The sequence below is a fragment of the Ruditapes philippinarum genome, unplaced genomic scaffold (assembly GCF_026571515.1).
Source record: "Ruditapes philippinarum isolate M1 unplaced genomic scaffold, ASM2657151v2 ctg3310_1_1_1_1, whole genome shotgun sequence".
NCBI classification, from domain to species: Eukaryota; Metazoa; Mollusca; class Bivalvia; order Venerida; family Veneridae; genus Ruditapes; species Ruditapes philippinarum.
Genome location: NW_026861445.1, coordinates 491 through 13,830, shown reverse-complemented (window position 1 = coordinate 13,830; position 13,340 = coordinate 491). Strand labels below are relative to the sequence as shown.

The following is a 13,340-nucleotide window of genomic DNA, read 5'->3' as shown; positions in this document are numbered from 1 at the left end:
TTTGTTAGAAAATTTGAGAACAGTGTGATTTTGTTAAAACGAAAAAATACACAAAATCAAGTCTAAAATTTCACAAATAACCAAATGCATGCTTGCAAGCGGCGTCTACACAAATTATCATAACTTATTTTTGGTTAATTGTATGACGCGTCAATAACATGATACCCTCTTTCTATATCTGATTACCTATATTTGGTTTAACCCGACGCGTGAATGTAAAGCATTAATTTTAACTTCAAGTAAAAATATAGAATCTAATTGTGTCTGAAATGAACAAGTTTTTGTTAGGGGTTTTTTAAATGCCGACATAAAGCCTTTTGTCATGTTACGATGACGTAACAAACGTCTACTTGTTAAAACGATTTTAAAACAAAATCACACTGATAGCTGCCAGCTTAGCTTGTTTACAGTAGGAATTCACTTTTACCAGCAACGACAATGACCGCTGTTCATGTGCCGGTAAGCAATTTTTTTATACTTATTATATACTGTTATCTATATACTAGTAAGCTTAATTTTACTAAAAGATTTTACTAAAATTTTATCGACTCGCAAGAATGTATGTGTTGAAATGAGTAATTTTCAAAATCAATTTTTCTACCTTTCTATCTACGGAAATGGAGATGTTGTCAAGATTATGAACAACAGATGTGCTTTTGTTTTTAATTAAGTTAGAAGATAGATATAAGCAATCGTTCGTTACATTTTTTAAAAGTGCTATCTAATTTAGCATTTATTTAGATGTATATAATATCATTGTAAAACTAACATTTTACGAAACTTTTAATTGTAACAAACTCATTTTGTTATATTGCACGCTGACTACTAGATAGATCTAGTGCTATTTTGTATTGTTACATCGAACTATGAATACAAGATAGTGCTATTTTGTATTGTTACATTAAACTATGAATACAAGATAGTGCTATTTTGTATTGTTACATTGAACGATGACTACTAGATAGTGCTATTTTGTATTGTTACATTGAACGATGACTACTAGATAGTGCTATTTTGTATTGTTACATTGAACTATGAATACAAGATAGTGCTATTTTGTATTGTTACATCGAACTATGAATACAAGATAGTGCTATTTTGTATTGTTACATTAAACTATGAATACAAGATAGTGCTATTTTGTATTGTTACATTGAACTATGAATACAAGATAGTGCTATTTTGTATTGTTACATCGAACTATGAATACTAGATAGTGCTATTTTGTATTGTTACATTGAACTATGAATACAAGATAGTGCTATTTTGTTTTGTTACATCGACCTATGAATACTAGATAGTGCTATTTTGTATTGTTACATTGAACTATGAATACAAGATAGTGCTATTTTGTTTTGCTACATCGACCTATGAATACTAGATAGTGCTATTTTGTATTGTTACATTGAACGATGACTACTAGATAGTGCTATTTTGTATTGTTACATTGAACTATGAAAACAAGATAGTGCTATTTTGTTTTGTAACAATGAACGATGACTACTAGATAGTGCTATTTTGTATTATTACATTGAACGATGACTACTAGATAGTGCTATTTTGTATTGTTACATTAAACTATGAAAACAAGATAGTGCTATTTTGTTTTGTAACAATGAACGATGACTACTAGATAGTGATATTTTGTATTATAACATTGAACGATGACTACTAGATAGTGCTATTTTGTACTGTAACATTGAACGATGACTACTAGATAACGATGACTACTAGATAGTGCTATTTTGTATTATTACATTGACCGATGACTACTACATAGTGCTATTTTGTATTATTACATTGAACGATGACTACTTGATAGTGCTTTTTTTAATATTACATTGAACGATCACTACTAGATAGTGCTATTTTGCCGGCTCGCCACGGCGAGCCGGTATTGCGTTAGGATTTTACTGAGAAACAACCTAAAACTCCGAATCCATCCAAAAACTTAATCGAAGCTTGGCTTCCAGCTTTCTACAAAATTTATCTGTCAGGGCTGGAATCCAAAATTATTTAGCCAATCAAATTTAATCTAACATAGCGTCAAAAAAAATTCTATTTTCACGCCATTTTTAAACAGCAGCAAGTATTGCTTTGAGCGCAAAGATATAATGATGATTAAAATGTTTATTTTCATGAATTCTTTTCAATAAATCATATTTATACTGACTTTTGATTTAGCGATTTCACCTGTTTTCTCTGTAGTAAGTTTTCGTTTGGTTAATTACCATTAGTGTACATCTGGTTCTGTGCATTTTATTCTTTTTTTTCCCGGTCATTTTATCCTTTCCGGTATTTAGGGTGGGGGGAAAATCCCGGGATCCGGGATAGTATTAGATATATAGGGAAAAGGAATAAACTATATTTTTGTTGATTATTGTCGTTAAATCTTTGTACAGGATATGATCATTATACCAAGCCCTCCTTTTATGCTCATTATGAGCAAGTTGTGCTCTGGTGAGCATAAACAGGAATTGGGATCCCTATTCATCTGTTGTCCCTAATGTGTAATTTAGTTTCTCTTAAAATGATATCTATGAAACCAAAGACTGCACATTAACCACACTACAGGAGTCCTCTTTCATAGTTGTTCATATTGTTCTACACGTAGGTCAAGGACACGTCTTATATTGAAACACATACGCACACCTTTATACTAAACCTTAAATATTTGGCATGTGGTATTGCCTTGTTGACCACTTTAAAATTTTGTTCATGTATCTACATCATATCCATTTGTTTAAAATGTTTCACATACCAAGATTAATTAAGTGGACATAATTTTTATTAAAATGCTTAGGGAAAATATGTTTAAGTCTTATTATTGATATAAACTTCAATGTCTCCAGCTTTAATATTGAATATGTACCAATGCCTTGAGAACTTGTACAAATCAAATGAATCTAAATTCGCCCACACCCAAGAGAGTTCTTCAGTAATATATTCCTGTATTGGACTTGTGTCTGTCACTCATTCCAATACTAAATAACATATTACAACCACAGGAACTTGAAATTCTATCAAATAACCGATATTAATGATAATATTCAAATATACCCCCTATATACTATAAATAAACATTTATACTGTATAGGGGGTATATTTTGGATATTATCATTAATATTGATAGAATTTCAAGTTCCTGTGTTACAACTTAACTTCGTATAAAGAGACATCTTTATGAATTCTACCTATCTAACATTTTTTTGGTCAAGGTCAACAGGCCATATAGTAAATGTGCATAGACATAGGGACTTCATTATATCTGTTTACATGCATCTTCATATATACTCATATTCCTCTTTGTTAAACTGAGAGAACTGGCTTCCATAACTTTATATGTCACTTTTATTTTGATGTTCGCTGAAGTCTCTTCAGCTAACAGAACTGTCATTTTTACACCTGGAAAAAAATTACGAAGCGAGTCGCTACTGGCTTTTTTAAAAGCTAACCTTGTGTATTATTACATTGAACTATGACTACTAGATGGTGTGATTGTCAGAAGAACACATTTCTATCTGAAAAGTGTGTTTTGTAAAGTATCAAATATCCTTTTCGGCCATGAATTTTTAGGAGTTATTTGTTTTGCATTAGGTGCACAGCGTATTGAAAAACAGATATCGGATTCGTCCCATTGAATAGAAATGTATTAGTAAATTGCATAAAATATTTTTAAAAGGGTAGAGTTACTTTCGTACTACTATTGATGTATTTAATTGCTATAATTTGACATTTGCTTGAATATAAACTGTGAAATTTTCAACTGATCCCAATGAAATAAATAGCCCTAGTTTAACACTATATTGTTAACCCATATCATGTAGCTTTAATTATTTAATTCAAAGTTGATCACTATTTCTGCTATCTTATAAAACTAGTTATGTATAACACTGTTTATCACATACTCTTGCCGCTTTTGCGACTCGCCACAGTCTCTCATAAAATAATTTTATTTAACTAGTTCAATAAATTCAGTATTTTTAATTAATACATTTCAAGAACTATCATTTCTCTAGTCTTTTGCAAAAAACATCTGCTGGAATGCGGGCTGTCTCGAATTTCCGCGGAGTCATGATGAAATCAACTGAAAATATCTGGAACTAAGAAAAGACTGTAAAAATAAAAAAAGAACATAAAAAGGGTGGGTGGGGCGAGAATATGTATGCTTTCTTCTGTCATTTTAAGAATTTTACTTTTACACATATACTCCATTATATACAGTACACGCACATGAAAATCGTTCAAAATTATAAAGGTGAATCGAATTAACGTAAAATCATAAATATTTGCTATAGATATAACAGATACCATAAACTACGTATTGTTCGAAACAAAAATAATTTCATTTTTGTTCAATTAATTTTAGATACTCGGAGTCAATACATAAACCTACTGGAATTAGCAACATCCAATGATGACAAAGCTATTATAAATATAGATGTAATAGTCAAGCTTTCTTGCTTCTTCATGTGATATGAAACACATGTTTATGATATAATTACATGTAATACTCGTACGAGGGCACTTCTTTGAGTATAATAATTAATACAATCATGCATTCAGAAATTATATGTACAAATATAATATACTTTATGTCTTTTTTGTTAATATTTATTGGTACAGGAACTCGATATTTTAACTGTACAGCCATCCAATCATATGGCGATATTGGATTTCGTTTGAATTATTTAAAGTTGCATATTAAATGCTCTTTCTGCGTAAAGTTTTTGCTACATCTACTGTATGTAAAGTTCATGAATGACTCGTATTTACAATATGTAATGCTCTTCGTATACGGAGGTAAATGTTCTATTATACACAGTTTGTCGTTCTTGAAATGTTTATATCGTTATTAATTAGCTATATTTAATACATGTTTTACTAGTATTGCGCATTTTAACTCGAATCGAGCATTATTCTATAACGCACTCAAAATTGATGCCTGTTTTTCCAAAAATAAGAAAGTCTGTTTTGTAAATATTTCTCTACAATTACACCTTGTAAGTAAAGAAATGAGAAAAGGAACGAATAAAGGAAGGAACGATACGCGGCTGTCTCTATGGATATCCTAGTTCGTGACATGAATGCTAGATAAAAACTTTATTTCTTCTTGCTGTTTTGCATAAATAATGCGATCGTCATTTTCTCAGCTTCTGTCACAGCATCAATGATCTTCGTTCGATATTTTCCTCATTACGAACAAATCAAATAACTAATATGTGGCAGACATGACAACGTGTTCAGTTTTTAAACGTTTTAACTTCTCGTAAAAGCCTAAAAACATAACGTTTGAATTTCTTACATAAATGAGCTAGGGCACTTTAAAAAGAAATATATGCAAAGATAGATAAGAAATATATTTTGAAATGAATTGAAAATTGTATTTTTATGCTTTTCTTAGCCCGATTTGAGTGAAAAGTGTTTAAACGCTTTTCATTTTGGGTCATTTTTTTACAATTCGAATAATTATTCTGGAAAAACGAAGTGCGCGAATGATCTGAAATTTTGCACAAAGATGTTTGGTTTAAGCCTACATCAAATGGTATATTTATCTGGAAACAATATTTTCAGTCCCATCATGTCAAAAAATCTCAGTGGAGTCCCTTTAAACTATCAATATAAAAAGAATAGATTAAAATAATTTCTTAGAGAGACGGCATAGTCATGAACGTGCATGCTTAAAGTTCTTAGAGTAAATTCTGTATTGTCATACGAGATAAATAAAAAAAATGGGCGATATATTTTCTTTCCATCATAGTAATACCAGTATGTAAGGGTGTATTTTTGAGCCTCTCTTAGTATCAGCGTTAAATATACTTTTACTTTATTTCAAATTGTTAATTGCTCATTTTCTTCTTTTAACATGTCTCTAATAGACATCATTTGGCCATTAATATTAAATAATAAATCTATGTCAATAGTCGAATGATTATTGTTATTTATAATTTGTATCTAATCGCTATTACTAATATAGATCTACATATACAGACTAAATGAAATGGCATTCAGGTATGGAAAGCCATGGCTGTCTTATATCGTTCTTTTTCAATTAATTTAGCCATTTTGGATAATATATAAGCCCCCTTCGACAATATATGAATTGAAAACACCTTATTAAATCGTAAGCCATTATATTAATCCACAGTTACAATATATGAAACCATACCGTCAGTGTATGAAACCAAGGTAGCAATATATAAGTTGATTTTCTCAATATATGATACCAGTTCTTCAATACATGGTACCAAAGTAGCCATGTTTGGAACGAGACATTCTTATACGAAACCGAATTATCAATATATATATATTCATTTTACAATATATGAAACCAATATATCAATGTATGGGACCGAAGTAGCAATATATAAGTTGCTTTAGCCTTATCACTTTATATGATACTAATTCTTCAATATATATATGGCACCAAAGTAGCCATATATGGAACCAGATATCCTCATATGAAACCAAATTATCAATTTATTAATTCATTTAAGAAATAACATCGGCCTGAGAGGTGTATATCGGCCTACGTGGTCAATTCCTACGTATCAAAACTCCAAACCCGGTGTTAAATAGCCGATATACACCTCTCAGGCCGATGTTATTTCGATTCTAACACGATGAAATAAGGAAAATCACTAATGTTATTTTTCAAGCGGAAATAACTTCCGGTGCCGATTTTCGTATAACGCTGTTCGATTTTCGCACCCTACTGTTGCGAAGATATAGAAATTATTAAACAAAAGAAATAATAAGAAAAAAAACGTTATTTTATCAAGTTTTCAACAATAATTACTTACGTCGTATTGTGTTTACATCAGTGCCCCATTTATCGTTCTTGTCTGTATGAAATAACGTCAGCTTGTTTATGAATGAGTTGTTTACTTACGATGACGTCATTACGCTGCTTACGGATTGGCGCCGTTTTGTAAAAATATTTATTTACTGATATGGATCTAATATGTGGCGTTAGTGTATGTGAGATATTATTTCGGTATTTTATGAAAAGAAAACATTATACGAACTGAAAATATAAATAAAAATGCTTTTAATTGTTGCTTAAACTATACAATCGAGGGTGAAAACATAACAGCGCATATACAAGTAGTCCCTAACCGGTGTTTATTGGCAGTTTAACACCAGTTTTTTTCCTTCTTTGTCTATAGTGACAAAATCACGTGAGTGTTAGAATTTACAATATATGAAACCATTTAATCAATGTATGGAACACAAGAAGCATTGTATAAGTTGGTTATCACATTATATGATACCAATTCTTCAATATATGAATTGGAATCATTTAATGTGATAACCAACTTATATATAGCTACTTCGGTTCCATACATTGATAATTTGGTTTCATATATTGTAAAATGAATTAATAAATTGATAATTTGGTTTCATATAAGGGCATCTGGTTCCATACATGGCTACTTTGGTGCCATAAATTGAATAACTGGTATCATATACTAGTAATGTGATAATCAACTTATATATTGCTATTTCGGTTCCATACATTTTTAAAATGGTTTCATATATATATAATAAATGAATAAATATTTTGATAATTCGGTTTCATATAAGGACATATAGTTCCATACATTGCTACTTAAGTACCCATATTGAAGAATTGGTATCATATATTGAGAAAATCAACTTACATATTGCTACTTTGGTTCAGTACATCGATAAAGTGGTTTCATATGTTTTAAAAATGAATCAATATATTTATAATTCGGTTCCATATAAGGATTCCTGGTTCCATATATCATATGGCTTATTTAGTTCCATATAATGAATGGCTGGTATCATATAATGTGATAATCAACTTAAATATTGATAGTTTGCTTCCATACATTGATTGAATGGTTTCATATATTGTAAAAATGCATTAATATATTGATAATTCGGTTTCATATAAAGACACTTCGGTTCAATAAATGGTTAATTTGGTACCGTAAATCAAAGAATTGGTAACATATAATGTGAATCAACTTATATATTGATACTTTGGTTTCATACATTGACATGATTTTATATATAGAAAAATGGAGTAATGTATTGATAATTCGGATTCATATAAGGATATCTGGTTCCATATATGGCTACTTTGGTACCATATATTAATGAACTGGTATCATATATTGAGAACATCAACTTATATATAATACTTTGGTTTTCATACACTGATGGCATGGTTTCATATATTGTACTTTGGATTTATATAATGGTTTCCGGTTTAATAAGAAAGTGCTTTCAAATCATATATTGTCGAAGGGAACTTATATATTATCCAAATGGTTAAATTAATTGAAAAAAAACCCACAAAAAACAATATAAGACAGCCATGGCTTTCCATATTTAAGCGCTCTTTTTTCACTTGAGTGAGCGATACAGTGGGTGGGGGTGGGGGTGTGTGCGGGGGTCTGACTAGCTTATGTTTTGTTTATCGGCTGTTTACCGAATGTCTAAACGCTTGTATGTCCTTTGATTTTTGAAGATCTATTTATAAACATTTTATTTTTTATGTTAGTAAAGCATAGCTTTCGAATAGTTAAATTGATAATGTTATCTAATATCGTGCACATTGACAGATTGACAGTGACCGACTATAGTTTTACTTACCATTTTATTAGTCCCCTACCGGTTTACCGGAGGGGACTTTAGGTTTACCCTCCGTCCGTCTGTCCGTCCGTCTGTCAGTCCGTCCGTCCACAAAACTGGATCCCGCGATAACTTGAAAAGTGCTGAAAATATTTTTATGAAACTTGGTCTATAGATAGATGGCAGTATGGAGATTATGCACGTCTTTTTCTTTTCTTCATATGTTGAAAATTCTGGTTGCTATGGCAACAAATAGGCTGAAAATATGGCAAATTTTACACATAAACTGGATCCAGTGATAACGCAAAAAGTACTGGAAATATGTTTATGAAACTTGACATATGAGTCGATGGCAGTCTTGAGATAATGCACGTCTTTTTCTTTTCTTCCTATGTTGAAAATGCTGGTTGCTATGGCAACAAATATGCTGAAAATATGGCAAATTTTACACATAAACTGGATCCAGTGATAACGCAAAAAGTACTGGAAATATTTTTAATGAAACTTGACATATGGGTAGATGGCAGTCTTGAGATTATGCACGTCTTTTTCTTTTCTTCCTATGTTGAAAGTTCTGGTTGCTATGGCAACACATAGACTGAAAATTTGGCAAATGTTACACATAAACTGAATCCAGTGATAACTCAAAAAGTACTGGAAATATTTTTATGAAACTTGACATATGGGTAGATAGCAGTCTTGAGATTATGCATGTCTTATCTGTTCTTCCTATTTTGATAAAATATCAGTTGCCTTGGCAACAAATAGGCTTAAAACATGGCAAATATAACAATATTTGTGATTAGTCAAAAAGAGCTGAAATTTTTTTATGAAATTGCATCGTTAATTCAAGAGTTATCTCCTCTTTAAGAATTTTGCTTTTAAAATGTTATATTTTGATAACAGGGATGTTTCAAATATTAACTTTAGAGTGTCCTCAGTCCGTCTGTCTGTCTGTTCATAAAAACTGTTTCCTGTGATAACTTTTAAAGAACTTTTCCAACAAATTTACTTAAAATAGAGAAAAATTGAAACATTAGTGAATGGTCAATGGCCCTTCAGAATGTTTATGGGGTTCTAACCGGTAGGGGACTTATGGATTGCTTGCAATACTATGATAATTGCTTGTTTTTATGTTAGTATAGCATAGCTTTCGAATAGTTAAATTAATAATGTTGTCTAATATCTGATATAAGAAACCATTTAAAATGAACAGCAATCTATTCCAAACTCAAATCAGGGTAAATCAATATAACAAACTTAGCAGGATAGAGGTAAAGCTAAACAAACCCAAACTCCAAATATATAACTTTTTTAACCTAAGCATCGCAATACATTACCTGTGTTATTAATTTTAATTTAAAAATAGGATGTGGAATTTCACAGACAAATTAAACAAAACGACCTTGCAATATAGCAAAACATGTTTTGGCACAGTATCATTTCAGTCTAAGTGAACAGAAAATTTTTCATAGATGAAAATGGTCATAAAATCTTGAAAAGTATTAGTATCTCTTTTGTTGATGGTAATAATATATCTTCTTTTTACAGTATCCTGGGGAAAGCTGTTGCCAGGGTTTATGTGGACAAAAATTTTATGACCCAGTAAGTATTATTCAGCCTGGTTATTAAAAAAACCCTTATTACAAGTTTGTGTGTGTGTGTGTGCATTGGTGCGCGCGCGCGTGTGTGTGTTTTACTTCTGTATGTATGGTATTTGACATTTTAGAAATATATTTTGTCGTTTCTTCAATCGCAACTACTCGGCCATTTCCGTCAGTCTTCGGATAAGGACCTCGAATACACAGAACGGATGCGGTATTTCGGTCTAACCTACGCTAAGAAACTAAACATGTAAACAAATAGTAATTTAATGCTGGGAGTTGTTGACAAGTTTATTTTCAATATATGTAGTAAAAGTCCACCTAAAATAAGTGAATTCATAGTTACAAAAGCAAACAATACATTATTTATATATTTATTATTATGGTTGTAGAAACAGAAAGTACAAAAAACCAACCTGTTGGCATTTAGTCGGATTTGTTTAAAATTGAACATCAGTGGGCATATTTAAATTACAAATTGTTGTCAGACATATTTTCAAGCATAAGAGTACCTGAACAGACATTTGATGTCAAATATATGCATTCGTTTTACATTATCTCTGTTTCTGTTTACATCCGAAACCACGTGGTAGAAGTATTGTTTCCGAGGTTATTATAGATAATAGCCGAGGCAGTTCCGAATGATGTTTCTTCTATATTTGTGTTTAGTTTTGCTTCTATAAAAAGAATACGATATAATGCTATTAATATAATGACTTTGCATATCGTTTGACTAGGATGGTTTTGATAAATATATTGTTGCAAGATCCGTATGTCTGCTTTGTTTAATAATTAATAATAATAATTCAATAATTACGAATATGTACCATAAATATAATAAATGTCACGAATAATCTTGCAATTATAAATTTTAGATTATTTCGAAATTTTTGATGATGATAAACTTTTCAAACTGTATTTTACTTTATGGAAAAAAAACGTTTTATTACAGTCTTTACCATTTAGACATCGCTTGGGTTGTCTATATCCGGGAAAGATGATCTTCATTAGTGGAATCCCATCTCCGAGTAGTTCAAGGTAAAGAATAACCTTAAAATAACATATTGTTGAACTGAAATGTTGCAATAGATAAAATGATATTAATTTCGTTCTAACAAAATTAAATGACCGCAAATGACAAAACGGAAACTAAATTTTCAACGATCAGGAAAAAGGTCGAACTATATAATGTTGTATTATAAGAGAAATGAATAACATACATTACTAATTCGATTATACAGTGTTAGCATGCCAAGGACAGTCTGTATTTCAAATGTTTGTGCTTTTACTACGGTCCATACCTTCCGGTCAAATTAACAAATATAAAGTATGTAATCTAAGCTTACATGATGGTTTGCGTGTACTGTTGGATCATGCTTTAACAGAAATGCTAGCATTATTCAAGGTGAAAGTTCTTCTCTTGCTGTGTAATCCAGCAAATACCCTCATCTTCCTTGTTTAAAAAGTATTTTATCTCAAAATTCAACTTATTGTTTAAAAGGAGCCATACTTTTGTTTACATGACTGATTTAGTTGTTTCCAAAAGCTAAATTCCTTGACAATGTTTGACAATTTTATCGATTCAAAGTATGCGTTACTATTTGAAGATTGTTTTTACTTTTTATATTCGTATATGAAGTATGCTTTACGGCTTGTTGAAAAATAGAGTATGTCAATGTATTCCCTAAGCTCATTATACTTACCAATCATGGTTTTATATCACTGAAAGAATATTCAGTTTTTAAAAAAAAAGAAAAAAAAAAGCTAACAATATTATTAGGTTCTTTAACTTTTTTCAAAACAGCTATTCGTCTTTAATTTAGAGATATCTATATCTTTTTACGTAGATTTTCGATCAATCTGAAGAGCGTCGGTGGCCAGAGTAAATCAAATGCCTTCCATTTTGACGTTCGTTTTGATTATGGTAACTGCCACAACGAAATCGTCAGGAATGCAAATATCAATGGATCATGGGGTCAAGAAGAAAAGTCGCTGAGTTGTCCATTTCCTTTCCGACAAAACGCATTCTTTGAGATGATTATTCTGGTGGATAAGTCATCCTTTAAGGTGAGATATATTTCTACATCGAAAGAAAAATACATTATAATACATAATTATATTAGTGTTACTAGTGTCATTCATACATAGTGTAAGGAAATGGTTGCTTCAATAAACTTCATACAGCTATGTTACATGTTGTGTAAAATTTGGAACGATTTTTAAAGATCGCGAAAATATGTTACAAATGATCCGTAACCTATAACAGAAAGTAAATTTAAAAACAATATCTATTCAAATGTAAACTATAAACCTTACTTTATTCATGTCAACTACAATGTATGAATGAACTCGTAACATCCAGAGAGTAGCTTATATTTGTGTATGTTTTCATCCTGTCACGATGTCTGCAAATGTTTGTGTACAAAAATAGTGCCCAAACGCTAGTTATCATACGGAAAGATTTTTAAGTAACAGAAAGATATTTTGACATATATTTTATTGCAAATACTGGATTAATGAGTTTACTTGCAAAAGTATTTTATGACTTTTAATTTGAGTTACGCAAGTTGGTTACGGAACTGTAGTTTTGAAGTGTATGAATTCAAGGCAAATTACGCATTCCGCAACCAATTCCAGGAAAGCTCGACCAATAGAATTCATAGACTGCTATATAGTTACGGTACGGAATTCATACGCGACAACAAGTCTATAAATAGAGGCGAAAAACTTCATTTGGCGGTTCTGGTTCGAATAAGTGTAACCAATGTTAGTTTAGAAATAGTCCGCTAGGAAAACTTTGTAAACGTTATTGTTCGTAACTTATTAACATCACGTAACCAAGGTTAACAAAGTCATTATATATTTACTGTGTATCTTTATGTGCACAACTGTTATATTCTAGTTACGGCGTAACTTTTAACACTTGATTTTACAGTAAACATACGTAAGCGCGCATCCGTAACCATTCTCTTTGTGCAATGGTATCCTCTATATATGAAACGAAAAGGTACCATTTCCGCGGAAAAGACAGTTAACATGTACCAGATTATCGCTAATATATTATTACTAAGAACAATTAAGAGAATTAAATTTTGTTGTATGCAAACATAATTTCTTATTACAGTTATT

The 13,340-nt window shown here is 30.8% G+C and overlaps 1 protein-coding gene across 1 annotated transcript; it reads left to right on the top strand.

Moving 5' to 3' along the window:
• Positions 1-209: 209 nt before the first annotated feature.
• On the top strand, positions 210-12,278 carry LOC132715637 (galectin-5-like; the record flags this gene model as incomplete). Its single annotated transcript, XM_060698674.1, is given in 4 exon segments — positions 210-459; positions 10,159-10,212; positions 11,164-11,249; positions 12,059-12,278. Coding segments are annotated over 4 exon segments (381 nt in total), but the record flags the coding sequence as incomplete, so codon positions are not given.
• Positions 12,279-13,340: the final 1,062 nt, after the last annotated feature.